At 55.5% G+C, this 24,512-nt stretch overlaps 2 protein-coding genes across 7 annotated transcripts in view; both read left to right on the top strand.

The window, feature by feature from the left end:
* The first annotated feature begins 1,666 nt into the window (after positions 1 to 1,666).
* Positions 1,667 to 24,445, top strand: Csnk1e (casein kinase 1 epsilon). Of its 4 annotated transcripts, none has more exons than XM_052748343.1 (11): positions 1,667 to 1,785; positions 4,897 to 4,980; positions 13,946 to 14,056; positions 14,225 to 14,373; positions 16,708 to 16,936; positions 17,546 to 17,716; positions 18,253 to 18,401; positions 22,172 to 22,364; positions 22,463 to 22,602; positions 23,263 to 23,325; positions 24,282 to 24,445. In XM_052748343.1, the coding sequence occupies exons 2-10, from the start codon at positions 4,905 to 4,907 to the stop codon at positions 23,293 to 23,295; spliced, it is 1,251 nt and encodes a 416-aa protein (XP_052604303.1). In that variant the 5' UTR covers positions 1,667 to 1,785; positions 4,897 to 4,904; the 3' UTR covers positions 23,296 to 23,325; positions 24,282 to 24,445. The 4 variants fall into 4 exon arrangements, with proteins under 4 accessions (XP_052604303.1, XP_052604306.1, XP_052604304.1 ...); XM_052748344.1 differs by lacking the exon at positions 1,667 to 1,785 and adding an exon at positions 2,671 to 3,260; XM_052748345.1 differs by lacking the exon at positions 1,667 to 1,785 and adding an exon at positions 3,302 to 4,720.
* Pla2g6 (phospholipase A2 group VI) overlaps positions 13,160 to 24,512 on the top strand; it is a 138,734-nt gene continuing 127,381 nt past the window's right edge. The window contains exon 1 of one of the 3 annotated variants that reach the window (XM_052748330.1): positions 13,160 to 13,184. The gene's annotated coding sequence lies outside the window, so the exon portion shown is untranslated. The remainder of the gene's footprint in view (positions 13,185 to 24,512) is intronic. The other 2 variants (XM_052748322.1, XM_052748329.1) reach the window with 2 other exon arrangements.

Genomic DNA, 24,512 nt, shown 5'->3' with positions numbered 1-24,512 from the left:
GTCTTGTTCCAAAGGGCATGCCATGTCCAGGAAAGGGGGGGATGGGGGCAGAGAGGCTTTAGGAAGAGCTGGATGGTTTCCAGTCTCCAGACAGGCTGACCTGTGCTGCTGAGTGAGTGCTAAGGAGCCTCCAGTTCCCTTTCTGGAAACCCTGGAATGAATGCCTGTTGTCTTCACTGGGGAGGGTTAAAGGAGCTAGCTGCCTCTCCTGGCGCTGAAGAAGAGCAAGCAGGCCCATATTTGGAAAGCTGGGCCCAGGTTGGAAGGTTTGGGGGTGGTGGAGACAGGAGGACATTGGTACCTGCTGTGTTCTCTTCAGTCTTGCCAGGGCCCCACCTGCCTGGGCTCTGACCACAGGGGCTGACTGCTGCCCCGACCAGCTGCCTCTGCTGAGCAGTTGTGCCCAGAGTGGCCAAGGCTTCAAGAGAAGTCAGGAATGTGGGCCTGTAATACAAAAATCTGCCAATTGGGAATCAATTGACAAAAACCAAGCCAAGAAGCACCAGGTAGGCTCAAGCTTAACCCACCATCTGGCTGATGGTCTATGCCTGGGCAAAGGTGGTACAGAGAGCCAGTGCCCAGTTTACCATCACAGATGCCTTCTGAAGCAGCTCCTCACTCTTCTGCTCTCTGGTTAGCGTTCCCCAGGACCACCAGAAGAAGAAGAACATGGCCATCTTGCTGGGCTGTGTGGGTCTGGGCACACCTCTTGCCCTCTTTGGGCCACAAGTTTTGCGTCCTGTGAAAGGACCTGGTCTGTAGGGCTCCCAACAATTTGGAGAGCATCTGATTAAGTCCCTCAGCCTTGGGGAAAAGATGCAGTTATTACGAAGCGACTCTTTCAGAGACTTCCGGGATGGGATGAGGTGATCAGAGGTACTGTGTCCACAGTCACAGTATGTGTGTGAGAGAATGTAGGTGTGTCATCATTTGGAGCTTTGCATGACCCAGTGTAAATATCATCATTTTAATAGCCTCGTGCTGGGACCTTTCATGGCTGTGCTGGAAGCTGGTGGGAAGCCTTCATTAACTCTCCCGTGACCCGAGGAGGGGAGAGTCCTTCTTCCTCCTCTGCTGTTAAGGAAACCCAGGCCTTGTCTTGGGGATGACATGGCTGAATGAGCACCTACCTCTGGGCCCCCCGACTCACGTGTGAGTTCTTGGTGGAGGCAGGGGACTCAATGGGTGAGATACTTTGGGATCTGCCACATTGGAGCTGAGCGGCAGGGAGAAAAGGGTCTGTCCAAGTTTTCTTTGGCTCTCTCCCTTCTCCATGCCCCTCCACCCCTATCCCCAAAGCGCCTGGCCCGTGTTCTCTACAACCTTCGGGCGGGCGATCGAGCCTCAAATCTCTTTTTGCCGCGCCAGGCGTGTTGGCCAGTCCTCCCGGGAGCCCGTAGCTTTGGCTGGAGATAGGGCAAGACGGCCGGAGTGTAGGAAATCCGAGTTTTGTGTGTCCTCCTCATCCAGGCTGGCAGCGTCAGCTCGGCGCTCCCGGGGGCTGCGGGCCCTTTAAATCCTCCGGGGCGGCGGCGGCGGGCGGGGGATGACATCAGCGGGCGGGCCCGGGGCTCAATGGGAGCCGCGGGGACGCGCGCGCGGGCCGGGAGCGCGCGAGCCGGCGGCGGGGGCGGGCGGCGGGAGGCGGCGGCGGCGGCGGCGGCGGCGAAGCGCGGAGCCTGAGCCCGGCCGGGCCGAGCGCAGCGCAGCGGGCCGGGGAGAGGCTGGCGCGCCCGCGGCCCCGCGAATCCTCTGGCATCCGCCCCGGCGGGCCGCCCCGGCGCGGTGAGCATCGGGGGCCGGGGAAGCGGGGCTCCCTCCGCCTCTTTGTGTTTTCTTTTTGCGCGAGCGCGGGGCGGACACGCGCGTCCGCGCTGGGCTGGGGGCGCCGCCCGTGAGGACAAAGGCGCGGCCGGGGACGCGGGAGGGGACGGGCGCTTTGCAGGCCGCCGGCTGCACCGAGGCGGCCCCGGGCTGGGGCGGTGGGGGACCTGCGGCAGGGGCCTGGCCGGGGTCCCGGGGGCCGCGTGGGTTCCGGGCCGGCCGCGGCCCCTCCTCTGCGCCCTAGGCGCCGGGTCAGCGAGGCCGTTTGCGTGTAGGGTGGGGGCGCCCGGGGGGTCCTAAGTGATGGGGTGCGTGGTCACCCAGGCCACCGGCTTTGTTTTCCTTTGTGGCGAGAAGAAGGGAGGGGATTATTTATCGCCTGGATTCTCATTGCGGTGTGTGAGACAGCCTTGTGCTGCAAGCCTCCGAAGCTGGGTGCCTGGGCGCCTGAGCCAGGGCTGCGACTTAGGCCAGCCCCCTCCCCCTACTTTGCCTAGAGTTTTCCCACATATTTCCTTGGCATAACCTCCCCCTGGGAAGGGGTTCTGGAGAGAGAGAGAAAGGGGTACAGTTCCGATGAATACTTGTGTTTGGGAAGCCAGCCTTTCCTAGGTTGAGGGTATTCCTTCAGTTTTTATTTTACTGATTCATTAACCAGGGTCTTGGCCCTGGGGGAAGGTGGGTGGTGGTGGGGGGGCGGGGGACTACCTATGTGCCTGGCTGGTTGTACTTTGTAATTTTTTTCTAACCAGCTGAGAAGTCTTGACTCCTCATGACCACCCCTTTTGTTTTTAAACTTTGTTTACCGCCCCCCCCCACACCGTCCCTCCCATAGGGGAGAGGGAGTGAAGAATTGGAAAGCTACTCTGATTCCCTAAAGAAGCCCCCAAAGAAGTCTTTTTTGTTTTTTTTCGGGTAGGGGGCTTTTAAGTGGAGGAGGGCTGGGATAGGCTAGACTCTCTCTAGGGCTCTGGGTCTCCAGGGTGGGGAGACCCTGGCGTTGGTGGGGTCCTGCATGGTGGATGGTTTGTAGCCGCCTTTCTGTGCATACAGCTGTGAGCAGAGAAGAGGGGCTTGGGGGGGTCATGTGCAGTGTATTTATGTAAGACACCCAGACAGAGGGCACTGGTATTTATATAACCTGGCGTGGGTATTTATGTAATATAGGATGCAGTATATTTATGTTCCTTTCCTAACCTGTGGCTTCCCCAGCTGCCATGTGTGGTCTCTGAGTTGGCGTTGGTGGAAACCCGGCGGGGAGTGGGGGGGGGGATGTTTGTGAGTACACACCCAGCACTCCCCCCCCCCCTTTCCCATAGGGATCACGAGTGTGAGCCTCTGTTCCCGTCTTCCCTGGGCGGGTGTGTGTGCACTTAGGAAGCTGGACCATGTGTGGACCTGTGGTGCCAGGCTGGTGGGTTTTCCACAGATGTGCAGTAAGTACTGCTGTTGGCAACCAGGGCAACTCAGCTGAGTCCAGGCCAGCCATGTGGGCAGAGGCCCTAGATGAAGAGCCCAGAGTTTGGCTGGCGCCCAGTGGCAGCCACTTCCTTGTGAAAGGACTGTGGTAGCTCTCTGGGAGCTAGTACTAGGCTGAGGTGTCTCTCCTGGCTTGGACCTCTTGGCTCTTAGGCTGCTCAGGGAGAGTTCGTGAATCTCTCCCGGCTTTCTTCCAAGCCTGGCAGCTAGGGGTAGGCTTGGCCCAGGGAAGGGGCAGGCCCCCGAGCAAGCCGGCACAGCTACCATCTCACCTTCCGGTTTTACTTCTCAAGCCTAGAATGAAATAAGTTCTGGGTAGGAGGCCTGGTACCAGGTGGGCTAACCTGACCCCTTTTGATCCTAGGTGAAATTCTGCTTTTGACTTGCTGCTGCTGGGTGGCAGCAAGGTCACCCCAGGCTTGGGTCCCATCTGCAAAAGGAGTCCCCTCCTGTTTGTTCACATTAGCTCATCTGTAAACAAGCAGAGGTCTCAGAGACCCGTTTTTCCCATTTCATTGTTTACCCTTCCCTGCCTCCCCATCCCCCGGCAGCCCAAACTGCCCTCCAGTCTTGGAGTCTTCTTTTTTGCTGGCCTGGAACTGTACCCAGACCTCTACCAGGCTAGTACAGAGGGATCCTGCCATGGTGACCCAATCCTTGTTATCTAGGGCTTGGGGCATCCAGGTGTCTCAGGAAGGAGGGATGCTACTCAGATCAGCCTTGTGGGGACCAGTGACTTCAAGGAAGCTTGCCTGAGAATCCACCCAAAGAGACATGTGCAGAGGCCTAGAAATGGTCCTCTCCATCCTGGGTAGATAGAGCCTGGGAGGCATTAGAGGCATTATGAGGGACCTTGCCTTCCCTTTCTGAGTGGGAATCAGACCTTCTCATGTGGGGCCTACTTGAACAGGCCAGCCTAACCCTGTGTGAGCCTAGCATCCCAGGGGCATGATAGAGGTGGGTACCCTGTGCCCACAGGAGGCTTGTAGTCCCTTTTTCTTCTTCCCACCCCTGGAGGTTGGATCTTGGTGGTGACTACGGTAGTTTTCAGGATGATCTGCTCCATGGACCCTGTTCCTCCTACTTCTGACAGATTTCTGGGGTTCAGGACCTCCCTGGGGTATTCAGGTGCCTCTAGAGTGCATGGAGATAAAGCACGTTGGAGACTTTTGGCCTTTAGCCTGTTAGGGTTGGTGGAGAGTCGCTGCTGAAGCAGGACTTGGGTCTCCTGGCTCTTCCCTCTTCCCTCTTTGTCCTGGATGTTCCTTTCGGGCTTTAGCCCATGGTCACCAGCCTCCCCCTGAGGAGGCTCACGTTGGATGGTCCGCTTGGCTTTCTCTCCCCTGGGCCTTGGCTCTGATTCCACCTTTTCTGGACGGAGTGAAGCTTGTTCTAAACCCGCCTCAGCCATGCCCAGGTGTGTGGGCATGAGGGCTACCGGCCACTTGGCTGCCCTTGAGCAAAGTGAAGCCGGATAGATCACTTCCCAGACAGTGGGAGGGAGAATGCCAGCCTCTGGCAGGGGGAAGGAAGGGTCCAGGCTCTCGGGCGCTCGAGGTCCCATCTCTGACCTGTTTCTGTTTCCACAACTAGGGTGAAGCATGGAGCTGCGTGTGGGAAATAAGTACCGCCTGGGCCGGAAGATCGGCAGTGGGTCCTTCGGAGACATCTACTTGGGTAAGTAACCGTGCCTCGGGCTGTGGCCCCCTGGGACAGCTCTGGGGATGGGGGGGGGGTGAGGAGGAGGGGAGAACCTGGGATTTTATGATCTGGGGGCAGAACGCTGCTCTGGTCACGTGGCATGGCTTGCAAGCCTAGATCCAGAAGGAGGCTCAGGTGGTCTGGGGATGCCTCTCACAGCTGGCCAGGCAGGGCTCGGTAGGCAGCAACAGCAGAGGAGATAATTAGCAGATTTCCAGCTGCAGCTGACCTGGGTCTCCACTGGGGCGTGGGAAAGCCCTGACTGGATAGACATCCCCACCCCTTGGGTCTTGGCAGGATGATACTGGTATCGTGGACCCCTGGGGAGGCTCCCCAGGAAGTACAGGCCCCTCCTGCTTAGATGTGGCTTTCTGGAATGCAGCCTGGGCCTGCTTTGGGATGACACAAGGAAGGTCTTCTGGATGTGTTTCCTTTTGGAAATCTGAGTTTGCCCTGATGTCTTTTTAAGGAGATTGCTGGCATCTCAGCCTCTAGTGAGGGGGGAAAACGAACCCTCCATCCCTCGTCCCGTCGTGTTGGCTTTCCTAGCCCTGCCCTGTGCCATTTTGAGTCTTGTTGGCCTGGAGGGGAGTTTGCTTGGTAACTGTGTAGGTGGAGTTGGGAGTCTTGGAGTTGCTAGAGTGATTGGCAAGCCTCCTTAGGTCACCCTTGGTGCTGTTCCTGTGCCCTCAGGAGTAGGACCCAGCGGCCTCTTGTTTTCCTCCTTAGAGAATGAAAATCACTTCTGTCCTGGGCCGGGAGAATGGGCAAGGCAGGATACTGTAGTCATTAATTAGTTCATTCTAGGGTTCCTCTTCCCTAGTGCTCAGAGTCCCTGGCCCTTGAGTATGCATCCTTCCATTCAATAAGGATGGGCAGGGGCTGCACAGGCCTTCCTGGCTCCTACCTGCAGGTCCTTTTCTGAACACTGTCACCCTCAAGTTAGCCCCAGAACCTCTGGTGGCAGAAGATGCAGCACGACTAAGGTGACTGCTGGGGATTGCTCCAGAAAACTAGCTGGGGTGGCCTTGACCCCACAGCTCCACTGCGTGCAAGGGTAGAAGATCGGGAGACGGACATACCTGGATCCTAGACCTCATCTTGTGCAGCTGCCCCGGGACCTCAACGTCCCTCGTCTCTGTCCCCAGATGATCAGGTGCTGTTGGCGAACACCAGTAAACCAACCATGAAGTACAGTTTCCTACCTAGCATCAAGTAGCTCACTATGTCCTGTAAACAGATTGATGTTTCTCTCTGGAGGTGTGGTGGTGTGTGCCCACTACTCTGGAGGCCGAGGCAGGAAGGTTGCTGGAACCCAGGAGATAATGGCGAAGCCATAGCAAAGTAGTGAGATAACTCTGCTCAAAGAAGAAGATGTTTCTGGGTCTTCTCATTCCTTTTAGGAGAAGCAGGTGTGAGCTTGCGTCTGCTCCCACACACACACACACACACACACACACACACACACACACACCCCAGTGCCCAGAATGTGGCCTATCCACAGTGGATATCCAGTAAAGGCTTGAGAGACTCAGAGGGCAAGGAAATGGGGCTGTAGCCTGTAAAAGCCTTGCTGTGGGAGGCCAGGAGATAGGGACTGGGAACTGGGCGGGCCTGGTTCCTGTTTTTAGTGATCCTCATTTACTGTGTGACCAGAACTATCCCTTTCTCTGAGCCTGGCGTGGGTGCGTGCGTGCGTACTTGTATATGTGTGCGCGTGCGTGTGTGTATGTGCATGTGCGTGTGTGCAGCTCCTGATGCACAGTCAGGGACCCGCTGAGACAATGCACTCTCCTGACCCCTCTTCTGCAGAAGGGACATGGAAGCTTGTGGACGGAGAGGTGCAGCCCAAGGTCACTCAGAAAGGCCAGTGTCCCTGCTTCCTGTGGTCTACCTCCCTGGGTGCAGAGCTTCCTGTTTATCTGTGGTGTCGCCTCTGTTACACTAACTGCCAGGAACAGATTTACCCCTGTCCGTGTCTGCTGTGGAGTGAATTGACCCTGGTCTTTCCTTTTGCCTGCTGTAAACTCTGGTTCCCTGCCAGCCTCGGCTTCCCCATCTGAGATGGAGTTGTGAGATAAGTAGTCGGGCCGTGTTGTGTGAACCCCTTGCCTGTGCTGGCACCTTTAGATTGCACCCAACTTCGGCTCTGTTGGGGAGCCGATGCCTTCTAAGGATCTCAGTCCTCTGGGGGCCTCAGAGGAGGGGAGTTCTCCCTCTGTCCAGCTGGGTGCACCTATGTTGGGATGTTGGTGGTGAGCACCTCACGTCAGCGCCATCCTAGACTCCTGTCTCGCCTCTGTGGGAACAGTGGTGGTTGAGGGACCTCTTTGACTGGCTTTGCTGGCACCCTTTGTTCAGAGTGCTGGCCACATTCTCCTCATGGTGTTGGGCCAGGGCCTGACTCCAGATGGCCTGTACAGGTGGGGCCAGGCTAGGCTTCCACATCTAGCTTTCCAGGATTGACCTCGAGGAAGTCTTGGGACGAGAGCATTGTGGAGTGATTGTGAGGCCCTCGGCCCTCCTTCATGTCCATCCATAGTCCCCTCTGTTGTGATATTGAGTGCAGGGGGACCCCAGCTGGCCAGGGTGTCCCACGTGTGAGGGAAAACACGCTGGGCAGATGTGGCGGCGGGCAGCGGCACGTCATTCACAGCCCAGGCGCTGCATCTGCGTGGAAATGAGTTTATTATAATAGAGAGGTGAGGAGAAAGACAGGGAAAGAGGAGGACAGAGAGAGGAAGAAGGGGGGGTCGAGGGTGCACACCTCCTGGGAATGGAGAGAGGACGCAGGGCAGCCCCAAGGTGCAAGTCAGAATATTAACACCCTCCCTTTAGGGTGTAAGGTTAGCTGTGCATTCTGGGGGACTCTCTAGATTTGTGGAAAGGTGGGGAGGACCCCTGTGCCTCAACTCTGCAAGGGGTATGGAGTAGGTGGTTATGGGGATGGTCTTTTTGTGTGAGACAGGGTCTCACTGTGAGGTCCTGGCTGGCTGGCCTTGAATCCAGAGATCCGACTGCCTCTGCCTCCCTGTAGGGGGAATTGAACATGTGTACCGCCATGTCCAGCATCTAGCCTTTTGACATGGGAGTTCAAGTTGCTGCTTCTGCCGGTTCTAGGGTGGGTGGGCTCTGCACATCCCTCCCCCAGTCTCTGTGTCTGTGTAGGTGGCCGTAGTGAGCTAAAGGGGCTGCTCACCACTCCCTGTGGTTTCTTTCTAGGTTTCTAGTCCATCTGGAGCCAACCAGGCTCACACCTTCTCTATGTCCAAGATTGTTTGGGGGACCAGTCAGTTCCTCCATTTTGGTCGGTGCTGTGTGGAACTGTGGGCCAGGAAGCAGGTCGTTTCTTCGGGCTTCCAAGCCTTCCCATATGTAGCCCCTCGGGGAGGCTCCCATGCCAGCCATCTTGCCTCGGTGGTTGCTCTGACCGCTTCTTACAGCACTCCCACAGACGGTGAGCAGAGCTTCAGGACAGCCTGGCCGGCTCGATGCTATCAGCAGCCACTGAGATGAACCGGTGTGCTTGGGAACTGGCGTGGCAGAGGCTCTGGAAGAAATGGGAAATCCTGGCTCTGCTCCAGCCAGTTCTGTCTGGCCTAGGCCAGTCACTTAGCCTCTCTGAACCATAGCTCAGTGGTTGGCAGGATTAAGGGAAGTCAGAGAAAAGACAGGCCGCCTCCTGGTGGGAATCAGACTGCCAAAGGCCTGGCTGTGGGGGAGGGAACCGTGGCCCGTGTGTGGGGGTCAGGAGGCCTGGCAGTGGGGGAGGGAGCCGTGTGTGTGTGTGTGTGTGTGTGTGTGTGTGTGTGTGTGTGTGTGGAGAGGGGGAGGTCAGAAGGCTTTGCCTAACAGCTTAGGTCCCAGGTCCGTGGCCTGGGAAGTTGTGTGGCAGATGGTCATTCAACCTTTGTTGAGTTTTCCCTGTGTCTGATAGAGACACCATAGCCCTGCAGGGCGGTGTCAGAGTTCAAAGGGATGAAGAGCCCCTGCCTCTGCTCCCCGCGGATCTGCTGAGTCACCAGTGCTTGTAGGGATCATCTCTGCCCTCTGCCAGGGCATGGCCACCCTGCTGTGACCTCCGAGACCTCCCTTCCCTCCTCAAGTCCCCTCCGTCCCTTGTTTATACACTGGTGATTCTTAGTGAGAGGTGACTTTTGTCTCTTGGAGGGCACTTGGCAGATTCTGAAGACATTTGTGGTTATTACGACACAGAGCGGCGGGGAGGGGGGGGGTGGTGCCCTGGGGCTCTGCTGAGCTCCTCTGTGTCCTAGACAGCCGGCAAGCTAAGTTTGGCTAGCAGTTTGCAGGAGGGGCACCTGGGCTCAGAAGTAGGAGATCCGAGCCATCTCTCCAGCCCCTCTGTCGTAGAAAATGGAGTGGAGAGTGTTCGAGGAAAACATCCCACACCAACCTCTGGCTTCCACATAGCCGTATACATGGTGCATGCACATGCGCCAATGATGATGAGGACGACGGTGATAATGAGGTCCCCTGGTCAGCCAGTAAAGGACTCAGGACCTAGGGTCCAGCAGCGTGGCTCCATGGCAGCCAGGCTCTTGGTATGAAGTCCAGACTGGCTTCAAACTCCCCACCCTCCAGTCGCAGCCTCCCAAGTGCTGGGATTGCGAGTGTGCTCCACCACACTCACTCCCAGCCGCTCCATTCTACTGCTTTTGATGCCCATGGCAAGACAAGGTACACCACAGGACTCCAGGTGGTGGTGGCACGTGTCTTTCATCCCAGCACTGGGGATGCAGGGGCAGAGAGGGGGTCCCTGGGACTTGCTGATCAGCCATTCTAAGTGATTGACAAGCTCCAAGTTCAGTGAGGAGAGACCCTTCTCAAAAGAGTTACTTATTTTTATTTTGTGTGCCTGTGCACTCCGGTGTAATGCTTGTGGAGGCCAGAGGGGGCATCAGATGCCCTGGAACTGGAGTTACTAATGATTGTGAGCTGCCATGTGGGTGCTGGGAACCAAAACCAGGGTCCTCTGGAAGAGCAGCCAGTGCTCTTAACTGCCGAGCCATCTCTCCAGCCCCTGTCTTAAAAAATAAGGTGGAGAGTGATTGAGGAAAACCCCCAACACCAACCTTTGGCTTCCACATAGATGTCAACATAAGTGCATGCAACACACACACACACACACAAATAATAATAATAGTAATGATATAATTATAATAATAACAACTTCAAATTTTTTAAAGTAGTTTGCAAGCCAGTCTCCAGCTGCTCCCTGGATTTAGTCATCTAATCTGTTTTTCTTTTATGTAGCTCAGAAATCAAAGTACGTATGCAAAAATTGGAATAACGTGTTAAGGGAAAGGAAACAGAAGACCACATAATGGGTACTTTCATTTCATTGAAATGCCCAGAATAGGCAAATCTATAAGCAAAAGGGAGTTAAGTGGTCACTAGGGGCTCTGGGAAGGAAGTTGGGGTCACAGTTACTAAAGGGCATGGGCATTTGAGGCTCTGTTGGACGTTTTCTCAGATTGACTGTGCACTGGGTTGTACAACCCTGTGGACATCTAGATAGTTTCACAATGCCCGTGACTGTGTCTCACAGTTTACCTATTACATTTCAGCAGAAGTACACAAGTAAGAAGTGACATAATAAGGTGTCCATGAAGTGCCCCCACCCCCCACCCCATCAGCCAGTCTTGTTTCTTCACGTGACTGCAACCCAGCACAGACGCTTCCCTGTCTGAAAGAGCGCGGAGTACGTGGTCTGTGCTTTGCTTTTTCGCTTCCCGTGTCTTGGAGACCTTGCCCTGTTCATGGAGTGAGCTCCCTCCTCTCACCATTGGGTTCTGTTGCGGATCAGCTGTTCTTTATTTAGCCAGTCCTGAGAGACGGACACGTGGGTGGGTTCCAAGCCTTTGGGGTATAGCAAGCACTCGACAGTGGACAGCCTTGGCCAGGCTCTTTGTACAGCATACAGGGATGCTGGTTGATGGGACTGGAGAGATGGCTCTGTGGTTGTGTGCTCACAGGACGGGCACTGGGGAGGCAGAGGTAGGTGACTCTCTGAGTTCCAGGCCAGCCAGGCTACATAGTAAGGCCCTGCCTTTAAAAAGAAAAAGTAACGGGGATGCCTCTAAGCCCAGCACTCAAGAGGCAGAGGCAGGCGGATCTCTGTTTTGGAGGTCAGTCTGGTCTACAGAGCGAGTTCCAGGACAGCCAGGGCTACATGGAGAAACCTTGTCTGGGAAAAAAAGAAAAGCAAATAAATAAATAAATAAATAAATAAATAAATAAATAAATACGGAAATAAAAGAAAAAGTAAGAGTTTATACTGTTCTTGCAGAGTACCTGAGTTTGGCTCTCGGTTCCCAGCACCCACGCTAGGTGGCTCATAACCACATGCGATTCCAGCTTTAGGGAAATCTAATGTGATGATGCTCTGGCCTCTGCGGGCAGCTGTACTTAAGTTCATATACTACTCCCCTCCAAACACAGATAGGTATAATTTAAAACAATTTTTTGTTTTTTGAGACAAGGTCTCCCTATGTAGCTTTGACTGGCTTGGAACCTATGATGTACACCAGGCTGGCTTCAACTCACAGAGATTCTCCTGCCTCTGCCTCAGAGAGTACTGGGTTGAAGGTGTACACCACCACACCTGGCAGAAATCAAAATCTTTAAATTGAGGGACTGTCAGCCAACCTCCTAAAGTAGAAGTGCTGGTTGCAGCTGGACCGTGGAAAGTCATCTTCCAGCTGTGTAGGGAGGCGAGCCCGGTGGCCCGTGAGAAGTGTAAGCATCGTGGGACTGTGGCTGTCCTGGCTGTCCAGAGGCCGCACTCTCCCCGTGGGCACTGACAGTTCACATCCCCCATCCCGTTTCCCCTTGGCTCTTTCCTGCCCATCAGCTGTTTGCCTGTGATAAGAATTGTGTGTTTTTATTGCAGCCTTATTCCTGGTGCTTTGGCCAGTGTGAAAGGATGCTGAATGTTTTCAAAGGAGAGGGAATCTTTGACGTTTTCCCTCCTTATCTTTATTTGTGTGTGTGTAAGCTTGTGTGCATGGAGGTCAGAGGACAGCTTTTTGAAGTAGTTCTTTCCTTCTGTGTAGGCTCTGGGGATTGAACTCAGATCATCAGGCTTGGCAGCAATCACCTTTATCTCTTGAGCCATCTTGCCATCTCTTTGAGCACACCTCCCCCCATCTCTCTCTCTCTCACTCTCTCTCTCTGAGACAGGGTTTCTCTGTGTTGTTTTGGTGCCTGTCCTGGATCTCGCTCTGTAGACCAGCCTGGCCTCGAACTCAGAGATCCTCCCGGCTCTGCCTCCCGAGCGCTGGGATTAAAGGCATGTGCCACCACCGCCCGGCCCTCTCTCTCTTTTTGAGAAAATTTTAATATAGGTGTTTGGTTTTTGTTGCTGTTGTTACTGTTTTGCTTTGCATTTTAATTTGTTTCGTGTGCATGTGTGTGGGCACATGTGTACCGTGGCATATGTGTGGAAGTCAGTTATCTCCATCTGAGGTAGGAGGATCACAAGTTCGGGACCAGACTGGGTTACATACCTGGTGAGATCAAAACCAGCAAGTGTGCAGTTGGGTGACCCTCACTGCGCTGTTGCCCCCGGCTAAGTCCCACATTCGCATCATTCCCAAGAGCAGCCGCTGCCTCTCCCAGCCTGCTGCAGCTGCAGATCTGCTTCCGGCCTCCACTTTGCCTTGAACCCCTCCCTTCCCACCCCGTCTTCTCCTCCACACGGCCCCTAGTGACCACAGTTCTCTCAACTTTTTTTTTTTTTTTTTTTTTTTTGGTTTTTCGAGACAGGGTTTCTCTGTGTAGCTTTGGCGCCTTTCCTGGAACTCACTCTGTAGCCCAGGCTGGCCTCGAACTCACAGAGATCCGCCTGCCTCTGCCTCCCAAGTGCTGGGATTAAAGGCGTACACCACCACCGCCCGGCCGTTCTCTCAACTTTTACAAGGATCCACTTTTGATTCATCCTCTCCTTCCCTCCCTTCCAAACATGGCCTCACTCTGTAGCCCAGGCTAGAAATTATTTATAGCCCAGGCTGGCCTGAAACCCATGTGTAAACCAAGCTGACTTTGAACTCAGGAAGTTCTCTTGCTTCGGCATCCTGCGCGTTGGGGTTACCGGTGTGAGCCACCATGCCCAGGTTATCTTGTGACTTCTTGAGTCACAGCTTGTGGCCGAGAGCTAGGCCTTGGAGTGTATGTATAATTCCCTAGAGGGAACATCTTGCTGCGAGCTTGGAGAAGCCGGGAGAGGGTGTGTGTGGGGGGCAGTGATACAGACAGGACCCTGTGCCTAGACCCAGAAGTGAGGAGGACTGGGCTCGCCCTCCGTTTCCCCACCCAGCCACGTGGCCTGGCCGAACCTCTTTTCTTGTCTCTATAGTGGGGTTGAGAATCTGATCAGAGAAGGTGCTGGGGTCCAGTGTGGGGACCGCCTCTGATGGAGAGTGAGGGGTTGGTTGTTTAGGCTCGTTCTTTATTGAACTACCTTCTACTCGGAGTTGTTGTGGGCCATCCCTGGCCCCAACAGTCCCCACTGGACTCTCCGTGACCCTTCAGACCAAACACACCCGATGACCTACCTATCTCTAGAGTCAAGTTCTGTTCCCTGGTGATTTGCAAGCCTTTGTGTCTGTCATTGTCCATCCCCTGCCCCCCCCCCCCACAGGTGTCTGTCTGTCTGGATGCTCCTGACCTGTGGCCCCTAAGCAGCCTAGGGTGTGCCAAATCCTTCCCGTCCATATACTTCCCATATGCTGCTCAGGGGTCCCCCTCCCACACATTCCCTGGTTCCTCTGTGACCTGGCTTCTTTCCAGCCTCACCGGGTGCTGCTGATGCCCAGACAGCCTCAGGCCTGAGTCACAGCAGCCGCAAATGCTGCATGGGTAAGGACCACATGGTCACTTGAGATTCACCCTGGTCCTTTGCCTCCTCTGACACTGGCAGGTGCCAACATTGCCTCTGGTGAGGAAGTAGCCATCAAGCTGGAATGTGTGAAAACGAAGCACCCACAGCTCCACATTGAGAGCAAGTTCTACAAGATGATGCAGGGAGGAGGTGAGGCAGGGGTGGGGCTGGGGCTGGGGGGAGGTGCAGAAGGAGAGGAGGGAAGGAGGCTGGGTTAGGGAGGGAGCAGAGGGAGGATACAGAAGAGGGGGCGGGAGAAGACACTGCAGAGGACATGGGGGGAGTGACCCTGACCAAGCCTCTCTTCCTTGGGCCCAGTGGGGATCCCGTCCATCAAGTGGTGCGGGGCTGAGGGAGACTACAATGTGATGGTCATGGAGCTGCTGGGGCCCAGCCTCGAGGACCTTTTCAACTTCTGTTCCCGAAAGTTCAGCCTCAAGACGGTGCTGCTGCTGGCCGACCAGATGGTGAGTCCCCACCCCTCCCCTCAGGTGTCTCTCAGGGGACTCCCCCCACCTCTAGCCCGCTGCTCTCAGCCATTGTATCAGTGGGTCCTACAGACCAGCCCTGGGCCCCACCTCCTGAGGCTGGACCTGTTCTAGCCCATTGTGGAACCTGGAGAGTGCCTCATTGACATGTTGATTCCAGGCTCAGCTCCAAACCCGATGTATTCATTACTTCTCTGTTACTATGATAAAAAACATGTGACCAATCCAGGGGGCAGCAATGGTGCACACCTTCGGTCCCAACCCTCAGGAGATAGAGGCAGGTGATCTCTGAGTTCAAGGCCAGCCGGGTCTACAGAACAAGTTCCAGGACAGTCAGGGCTACCCAGAGAAGCCCTGTCTCGAAAAACAAAAACAAAGCAAAACAAACAAAAACATGTGACCAAGAGCAACTTCTGGAGGAAAGAACTGATTTGGGCGTAAGGTTCCAGAGAGGGAGTCCGGTGGTGGGGAAGGCAGGTATGGTGGCGGGGAGACATTTCTATTTCAACCACCCTACCTAACCACCCTACCTTCTGAGTCACCTCCTGCTAAGCCTCGGGCTGCTGCCTGCACAACTGTCAGGCTCTGTCCCAGTGCCTGACCTGAGGCCGATGACTAATTCCTGGGGCTTCAGTCACCTTGTTTTCCCTTTGCCAGGTTGTCATGGGGATTAAGTGGGGTGCTGTGCAATGCCAGGGTGGGGTGGGGTGGGGGAGCAGGGGGCCAGAGCAGGTGTCGGGTCCTGCAGCCCTTGGTGATCCACAGAGGAAAGCCTTGTCTAAAGGTAAAACAGGCCACGCCCCCTTTTTGGTAGCTCCATCCCTACCTTAGTTAGGGTTACTATTGCTATGATGATTTAAAAAAATAATTAAAAAAAAAAAAAAAAGCTGGGGAGGAAAGGGTTTATTTGGCTTAGTATCCCGAGTCAGTCCACTGCAGGAAGTCAGGACAGGAACTTAAACCAGGCAGGAACCTGGAGGCAGGAGCTAGTGCAGAGACTGTGGAGGAGTGCTGCTTACTGGTTTGTTCCTCAGCCTGCTTTATTGCAGAACTCAGGACCACCATCTGAGGTTCTACCGAGCACTGGGGAGGTAGAGGCCAGGCAGATCTCTGTAAGTTCAAGGCCAGCCTGGTCTACAGAGTGAGTTCCAGGACAGTCAGGGCTTATTACACAGAGAAACCCTGTCTCAAAAAACAAACAAAAATCACTAAAACCCACACTTACATGTAAGCCTGTACACACATATATAAATAACTATATTAACTTATTAGCCTTGGGGCCGACAAGATGGCTCAGAGGTAAAGATGCTTTCGGCCAAGCCTGAAGGCCTGCGTTTGATTCCCTGGGACGTGGTAGTGAGAACTACCCTCGGTGTTCTCTTACTTCACACCCATGTCATGGCACCCATACCCACAGGCAGACATAAACACAAATAAGTAAGAAATCTTAGAAATTTGCACCTCCCATGGAAGGTGCAGGTCTTGTTGCAGGCTTTAGGTCTTGGTCTACAGCCACTGTGCATTTTTAGTACACCTGCATGCACACAGAGAAGAATGGGCAAATTCTCACAGAGTAAAACCCAGAAATATCCTCGAGGTACTCAGCCATGCCGAGACGAGGCCAACCTTCCAGAAGCCATGTCACATGCATGCATATTAATTTGAGCTCTTAAAAATCCTCTGTGTTACCGGGCGGTGGTGGCACACGCCTTTAATCCCAACACTCAGGAGGCAGAGGCAGGTGGATCTCTGAGTTTGGGGCCAGCCTGGTCCTCATAGGGAGTTCCAGGACAGCCAGGGCTACATAGAGAAACCCTGTCTTGGAAAAACAAACAGACAAATTCTCTGTCTCAGAAAGGGTTTCGCTCTGGACATCTCACTTGAACTTGTACTGATCACTCACTAATAAAAACCTCATAAAGGGAAGTGGGCTGTGTGTCTGTCGGACTGTTGGTGGCGTTTGGAAGCCGAGTGATAGTGATGAGTCCTGTCTTGTGCTCCGTTTCTCTGACCACGCCCCACGTGTGGTTGACTGTCTCTGGCCCTGGGAGGGTCGAGCCAGGCAGGGTTCCAGAGGACGCGGCCGCCTTTCTGCCTGCCTTCCCCTAGATCTTGGCCTTCCTCTTCTTGTCTCTCACCGTGTTTTGTGAGCTCCTTCAACGTCCGTCCTCCTTGCTCGGGAAAGCCTGGCCGCCCCCTGAAACCACGCTTTATACCGAGGCTAGATCTTCTTCCCCCTGGCCAGAGCGAGGGGCCTCGCGTACATTTGCCCTCCCTCTGTGGAGTGACCGGCTGTCTCCTCGCCTCCCCCAGATCAGCCGCATCGAGTATATCCACTCCAAGAACTTCATCCACCGGGATGTGAAGCCTGATAACTTTCTCATGGGCCTGGGGAAGAAAGGCAACCTGGTCTACATCATTGACTTCGGCCTGGCCAAGAAGTACCGCGATGCCCGCACCCACCAGCATATCCCCTACCGGGAAAACAAGAACCTGACTGGTACTGCCCGCTATGCCTCCATCAACACCCACCTGGGCATCGGTGAGTGGGCTGGGCCTGAGCAGGCATGCTGTGGCTGCTGGCCAGGATGAGCCTGGGTCGGCGACCCCAGAGGTTTTTTTCTGGTGAGCCTTACCGAGATCCCCCATCCTATCTGGCCCAGGTCTGGACTTGTTCCACACGGACCCCTTCATAAGCAGAGCTGTGTGTATTTGTCTACCTTGGCAGTCCACTTGTGGGGTGGCAGGGTTTCCTCATTCATACCTCTGAGACATGCGAGCCCGGAGGTTTTAACATGCCGTTTAAGGGCATGTAGCGTAATGAATTCCGGAGGGAGCTGGATTTGACCCCAGTCCTGTCTCAAGCTCTAGTGTGAGCTTTAAGCACAAGACGGGCTGGGTGAGGGGGTGGTGGGTGCCCACACACAGTTGTTGAGTGACATAGCACCTGGGCTGGAAAAACTGGCTGGAACAGACATGAGAAAGCTCTGCCCCAGGCCGTCTAGAAGAGGAAGAGAATGGGGCACCAGTTATAGTGTTCGGGAGCCAACAGGCACCGAGGCAGGAGAGGGCGGGGTGCACAGTGAGGGAGTGCAGCCTGACTGGACTTTGACCTCCTGACCTGTGGCCCCTGACCTCCTGACCTGTGCAGAGCAAAGCCGTCGAGATGACCTGGAGAGCTTGGGCTACGTGCTCATGTACTTCAACCTGGGCTCCCTGCCCTGGCAGGGTCTCAAAGCAGCCACCAAGCGTCAGAAGTATGAGCGTATCAGTGAGAAGAAGATGTCAACGCCCATTGAGGTCCTCTGCAAAGGCTACCCCTGTGAGTAGCCAGCAGGCATGGCATTTCCTTCTAAGGGCAAGATCCGGGGGGTTGGGGGGGGACGCCACCCATGGGGTTACCCCTGACCTTGACACCAGAATGCTTAGGACAGTCACTAGGATCTCTCTGCCTAGGAGCTAGCTGGGATTCCTGAACCCCCACACCTGGCTGTCACATACCAGGTGTCCCCAGCCCCGTCTCTTGCCTTATCCTGAAGGCTCACTCTCAGCCCGGATGGTTTGAAGAAGTAGAAGCTGGGCTTAGGTCATGATGGGACTCTGCACCCCAGCAGGCTCTTGAACAGCCTTTGAGTTTAGGGCAGCTGTTGACCTGGTGGCCGTGACCTCGGGGTGCTTGGTCAGACAGGTGGCAAGCTGTGAGCCCGGCTCCGCAGCATCTCTCCTTGGAAGTGGGCCGTGTAGTTTCCATCCTGCCCCTCTCAGATTGGTACTGTGGCGGGGACAGTGGTGGCGGCTGCTGAGGCTCTCAGGAGAGTGAGCCTCACGGTGGCCCCTTCTGTCCTTGTGACCCGCCAGCCGAGTTCTCGACATACCTCAACTTCTGCCGCTCCCTGCGGTTCGACGACAAGCCCGACTACTCGTACCTGCGCCAGCTCTTCCGCAACCTCTTCCACCGGCAGGGCTTCTCCTACGACTACGTCTTCGACTGGAACATGCTCAAATTCGTGAGTCGCCGGCAGGCCAAGGCGGGCTTGGGGGACTGGGCAGGGCAGGCGCTGACTCGGAGGGCCAGGGTGACCTGGTGGGAGGCGGGGCTCCCACTAACTGGGAGGTATGAGCTGAACAGTGTGAGTGACCTTGCGGGCCATCCTGGGGGACAGGGCCCAAGGAAGGCACGGCCACCTACCAGGTGGAAAAGGGCCTGGCCTGGCCTCCGGTCCCTTTTGGGTGGGTGCGGTTCGTGGATGGCGCCGGCTGGACCCACTGCCGCTCTGATAGCTGTTTGTGCTTCCCTGCTCCTCTTGTGCATATCCCAGGTGGTGGCCCTTTCTGAGGCCTCCACGGCCAGCCTGGACCCTGCCAGAGTGGCTTCTTTGTTTCTGGTTATAGGACCCTGGGTCTTACTAGGCAGTTCTGTCTCCCTCTTTTAAGGGTCCTGGGGGTGGGTTAGGGAGAAGCGTTCACCAGTCATGCCTCAAGCGCTGGAATCCGTGAAATTGTATGTCTTGTTTCACGTCTCTTCTGGAAAAGGGGGCTTCCTCGAGCCAGGCTCAGCCCCGAAACAACGAAGCTCTTGCGTCACCCCGCCCCCACCCTTGGCCTTGCGCTGGGCCCACGCACTCACCCACTTACTGGTAAGGACCCTCCGAGGCCTGGCTTTTCCAACATTTGCAGCTTAGCCAGGGAGCACGAGGGCTGAGCCTCAGCTGTGCGCTCTCTCTGTGCTTTCCAGGTGCCCGGCGCCCCTGGGCACCCAAGGACCCCCGGATAGGCCGGTGGAGGAGGTGGAGCAACTGCCCCCCCAAAGATACTGGCCTGTGGTCTGGACTCCAGGGCCCCAGTTCTGACACCAGGGTTATCTCCGCCCCTCTCAGCCAAGCTTGAGGAAGCATCCTGTGGGGTGGCAGGGGTGACAGACACCCTGTTTGGTGGAGAGGGTGTGACAGCAAAGGCCCTGCGTGGGATTCTCAAGAACGAACCAGCCGCCTGAGGACTAGAAGAAGCCTGAAGAAGGGATAGTGACGCTGTCTGGGAGGGCTTGGTGGCGCATCACAGGACCCTGCTCCATCTAGACCTCGTCGTTGGCCTGTGTATTGATTCTGAGCTCATTAAACACTTCTCTTCCCTTCGTCCTCGTGTGCCTCTCTCTTCCCAGAGTGGCCCTTGGCCCGCTCCATTCAGTGTTAAGAATGAACATAGGCCTTGTCTTCTGGACGCCAAGATAGACACATTAATTTTGGGGCTCCTCTTCTCTCTGGGCCCCAGTCAGTGGCCTGGGTCTGTTCTCTGAGGAAGCTTCACAGGCCAGGGACCTTGGGGACAAACCTCTGTGGCTTTTCTCTCTGAGGCTGGAGCGAAAAGTGGGCAGTGGGCTCCTTCCACCTCAGAGCATGTTGGTCAAGGGTCTAGTCATGGGGCTGGCTCTTCTTATCACAGGGTGTTCAAAGCATTGGGCACCAGACGTGTGCTCCAGAAAATTAGCTGAATCCAGTTTGGGGATGGGCTCAACCCTCTCAGTAAAACCCGAAGAACGGATCTTATGTTCTCGAGATCAGGGCAGCCCACTCTAATAGCCTCTGGCCACGTAGTGCTGACTTTGTCATTCACTAAACTGTTGGAGATGGATGCTGGCTCCTCCTCAGTCATTCACCGGACTGCACTCAGAAGGCCACAGTGGCTGCTACCTCCAGCATGGCAAATGTGAGCATTTGTTATTCCGGGAGGTTCTACGGACAGCTGCTGTAGAGGCTTCCCTCACAGTGCCCCTTGTGTGACTGGCCAGCTGACAACATTTCGTACTTGGCCAGAGGCACCCTCCCTGCCCCACTGCCTGACGCCCTCCCTGGAGCCTTCTTGGAGGTAGACTCTGGAGTTCAAAGCTGGACAGCCCCTGCCTCCACCGTGTGGGACCCTGTCACCACGTGGCCAGCTCTGTTACCAAGAACATCTACAGGACACATGAGAAACTTTCACAGCCGTCACCCCAAGACCAGGCCTCCCCACCTGCCCTACAATAAGCAAGCCACCACCAGACGGGAAGATCCACTTGACCTTGGAATGACCTTCCATGTTCCACCCCAGGGGACTGGAGTCCCCAGATGCTGGAATCCTGGGATGTCTCTGAGAACACAGCCACTGTTCTAGCCAGGAGGAGACGCCACACAGCCAAGGACAGAGGATCCACACAGTAGAGCCAGACACTTGTGTGACTTTGACACCTTGTGTTTCCTTGTGGGCAAATAAAGGCCATGAAAACTCTCTGGTGTGCATTTCTGGATGCGTCCATCATGTTGAGTAGATGGAAACAGGGTGAGGGGCCAGGTCTGGCCTGAGCCTAATGGAGCTGCTGAGACCCCAGCCATCCTCTTGGCTATTGATAGCAGGGCCCTGCACCCCTGGGTGAAGCCCTTAGCCTCACCAAGCCTCAGTTTCTCTTTTGACAAGAGACTGAAATTGCTGCCACAGGAGGGACTGTTGAGTGCAGCAGCCCTTGTTACTCTCAGGTTGGGAACCAGGCAGCCAGCTGGTCAATGGGTGGCACTCTGGCAGTCCTAAGCCCTGGTTTCTGAGTGGAGGACTAGCAGTGTCCAAGGCAGGTCTCTGAACAGTGTCCTTTTGAGGGACAGAATGGGACTCGGTGGCAGGACCGTGGTCAGCCCTAGCTTTCCTGACTGAATAACTTCAGCCAGGACACAAGGCCTCCTCCGACCAGGCCAAGTAAGGACCAAAGATATCAGTACTTCCACTTGAGAGGGGGACCCAGACAAGGAGTAAGAGTGCCAGCAATGTGCCTGCCTGGCTTGGCTGCCCCAATAGGACTCAGGGGATCCTCTGAATCAAGCCACTCCCTCCAGGGGTCCCTGAAGACAGCTCCCTCCCCATTTCCCAGAGCATCAGGGCTTCTTAGTACCAGTAAAGTCATGAGTTTGCAGAGCCCAGCCCCCATGGCCCATGAACAGGCTCCTGTCTCAGCCTATAGCTCTCTCCTTCACAGATGCGGCCCCCCTTCTGCCAGCCCCCTGCCCTTCCCTGTGGACGGCCTCAGGACCAGCTAGGTAACTCAGCCAGGCGCTGCTTCCGCTCTGCATCCCTTTCTGGTCCTTTCTCCCTTCTCTTGGGGTGGCAGCTTAGAGGACCGGCCCTCGGGGGCTCAAGGCACCTTCTCTAGCTTTGCCCGAGGGCCTCCTTGCTTCATGGAACATCTAGCCTGGCTTTTACTCCCCAGGCTTTCAGGCAACAGCATTAATGGGGTCCCCTTGGTCTCCTGGCTGTCACCTCATAGTAGGAGTAATGGCCAGGTCCGGGAGCCAGGGAAAGGTGGCCTGTGATTGGGCACCAGGGGACCTTGGGAGAGCCCTGGCTCTGCTCTCATTGGAGTTCTGACTCCAAATCTGCCCTTTCTTCTCTTGCTATGGCCTGTCTGTCATCTAGTTGGGCCTCTGAATGCCCTTCCTGCTTGATTGGGAACACAGAGGGGGCCAAGTTGGAAGGACCAAGAGGTACCCTTGGTTGTCCTGTAGATACCAGCCTGGTCAGGCTGAGCTCTCTGCTTCTCCTCTGCAGTTCCCTCTTCTAGGTGTTGGGTGGCTTGGTCCCTGGGTGCTGTGGTCGAGGGTAAGCTCCCGCCTTCTGGGGAGTATGGGAAAGAAGGTGAAACTAGTTTTCTGAGCTGTCCACACACCTCTCCCCCTTACTCCTCTGCCCTGCTAGGGTTCTGGGTTGCAACGCAACATCCTTACAGGGCTGACTCAGATCTTCTCTCGTGTCCTTACAGGGTGCAGCCCGGAATCCCGAGGATGTAGACCGGGAGCGGCGAGAACACGAACGGGAAGAGAGGATGGGGCAGTTGCGAGGGTCTGCGACCAGAGCCCTGCCCCCTGGCCCCCCTACGGGGACTACCGCCAACCGACTCCGGAGTGCAGCCGAGCCTGTGGCTTCCACCCCAGCCTCTCGCATCCAACAAGCTGGTCAGTTGGGGCCTGGGGCCTGGGGCTGGGCCCGAGGGGAGTTAGGGGACTGCTTGTGCCCACACTGAGGGTGGCTCCCTGCCCTCCCTCCCCTCCAGGCAATACTTCTCCCAGAGCGATCTCACGGGCCGACCGGGAGAGGAAGGTGAGCATGAGACTCCACAGAGGTGCGCCTGCCAACGTCTCGTCCTCAGACCTCACTGGGCGGCAAGAGGTCTCCCGGATTTCAGCCTCACAGGTGAGCTACCTCTTGCCAAGCATCTCTGGGATGTAATGGACCTAGATATTCCTGGTGTTGGTCTGGCTTTGTGGTCCCTTTCCTCCTGGAGCTAATTAGCCCTCTTTCATTGAGCAAACTGAGAAACTGAGGCTCAGAGAAATAACCCAGCCCAGTAAGCGGTAGCACTCACCACCAGGACCCAGTCTGGGGAGGCGACAGGGGCCTCAGGAACAAGTGGCTTGCACTTCCTGCCATAGGGAAGCCCACTGGAGTTCCCATCAGCACTGATAACAGCAAGGGATGCCAGAGGGAGGAAGGTCCTGTGTCGTGGCCCCATTTAATGGTCGCATTTAGAATCAGAATGGAGGGAAAGGGGCTTGGCGGAGGTAGATCTAACCCCTCCTTCCTTTGGGAGATGAGCCTCTGTGGACCCAGACCTGGGGTTGAACCATCCTTGGCCTCCAGTTTGGGTGTGGCCTGAAGCTGTCGCTTTGCTATAAAGCCAGGGGCAGCTTCCAACCCCCAACCCCTGAGATCATCATCCAGCCTGCCTTCAGATTGAGTGCTCTGCTGTAGTGGGTGGGGCTCTTGGTGGGGAGAGCTTTGGGGAATCACTGTAACCAGCTGCCTGAGGACTTGACTGGATTCTTCCCCCTTCTCTCTCCGGCCCCCTTGAAGACAAGCGTGCCATTTGACCACCTCGGGAAATGAGGGGAGCCACACGGACCAGTGTTTGCTTAGGTGAGTGCTGGTGTCTGCTGGGGTCCCTAAGGGGAGGGAAACTAGTGGTAGGTGGCACCGTGGACCGCCCCTTCCTGCCATCCGGCTGTGGCTTCCTACAAGCCGTCCTGAATCTGTACATTAACACTTCCAGGGAACCCGTTTTCAGCCCTGTTTCTTCTGTCCCCTTGGCTCCTTGGAGAGACCAGGGTACCGGCCACACGTGGGCTTCCAAGGCTTTGGCCTAATTCTGCCTTCTGGCTGTTACATAAGCTAATTTGTGCAAAGCCAAAAGGGGGCCAGAATGTAGAAAGGGCCTTGGTGCTTTTATACCCAGGAAAGGCCCTCTGGCCAAGGTGTGTTAGGGTTGGACTGCCTGAGGCTTGGGAGGCAGTATCTAGTAAAATACCCATTAGCTTGGTTTGGGGGAGGGGGCCACAGGCTCCTTTGGTACATATTGACTGGGCTCCCTGGAGAAGGGGGTAGCGGCAGGCAGCCGCTCACCCTGTTGTGTTTTGTTTTTGTTTTTTGGTTGTTGTTTTTTTTTTCCGAGACAGGGTTTCTCTGTGTAGCTTTGCACCTTTCCTAGAACTCACTCTGTAGCCCAGGCTGGCCTCGAACTCACAGAGATCCGCCTACCTCTGCCTCTGCCGGGATTAAAGGCCTGTGCCACCACTGCCCCGGCAAGCAGCCCACCCTTTAAGGGACTGGCTTCCCAGCAGGTGGCCTTCAGCAGGAGTAACTCTGCAGAAATTCTCCCCCAGACAGCTAGTCTGTTCAGACCGTGAGGTGGCTGGGATGGCCACTCAGCCCACCGGGACAGAGGAGCATGTTGCTTCTCCCTCTTGGGACAGTGGAGCACTGTGTGCTGGACCTGAAACCAGACTCTGGGCTCCAGGAGAGACACAGAGGGGATCTGGTGTCGGGGTAGACGGAGGCAGCCGGGCCCCTGACCTGTGGTCTTTGTTTCCTTTTAGTTTCTACACTGCATTTTCTTTAAAAACAAAATAAAACAAAGGACAGAAAGAAAGAACCAACCACTCAAATGATCAAAAAGGAAAAAAACAAAAACAAAACCACAACCCAGCACAAAGTCGACAATGGATTTTGTTTCTTTGATTTATTTTTCCAATGGTAAAAAGACAAGATGTCCTTATCACCGAGGATTCTTGTCCCCTTGCCTCGTCCACTGCTCCCAACCTGAAGGC

The sequence above is a fragment of the Peromyscus californicus genome, unplaced genomic scaffold, assembly GCF_007827085.1.
Source record: "Peromyscus californicus insignis strain IS unplaced genomic scaffold, ASM782708v3 Scaffold_20__1_contigs__length_68692818, whole genome shotgun sequence".
NCBI lineage: Eukaryota > Metazoa > Chordata > Mammalia > Rodentia > Cricetidae > Peromyscus > Peromyscus californicus.
The sequence above is the reverse complement of the archived record's forward strand: the minus strand, read 5'-3'. Positions and strand labels throughout refer to the sequence as shown.

Bases quoted from the DNA above. Each gene is read 5' to 3' on its own strand.
- Csnk1e (XM_052748343.1), top strand. From the start codon at position 4,905: ATGGAGCTGCGTGTGGGAAATAAGTACCGCCTGGGCCGGAAGATCGGC. The intron at 17,717-18,252 runs GTGAGTAGCCAG...GTGACCCGCCAG, and splicing joins CCTCTGCAAAGGCTACCCCT to CCGAGTTCTCGACATACCTC. The intron at 18,402-22,171 runs GTGAGTCGCCGG...GTGTCCTTACAG, and splicing joins ACTGGAACATGCTCAAATTC to GGTGCAGCCCGGAATCCCGA.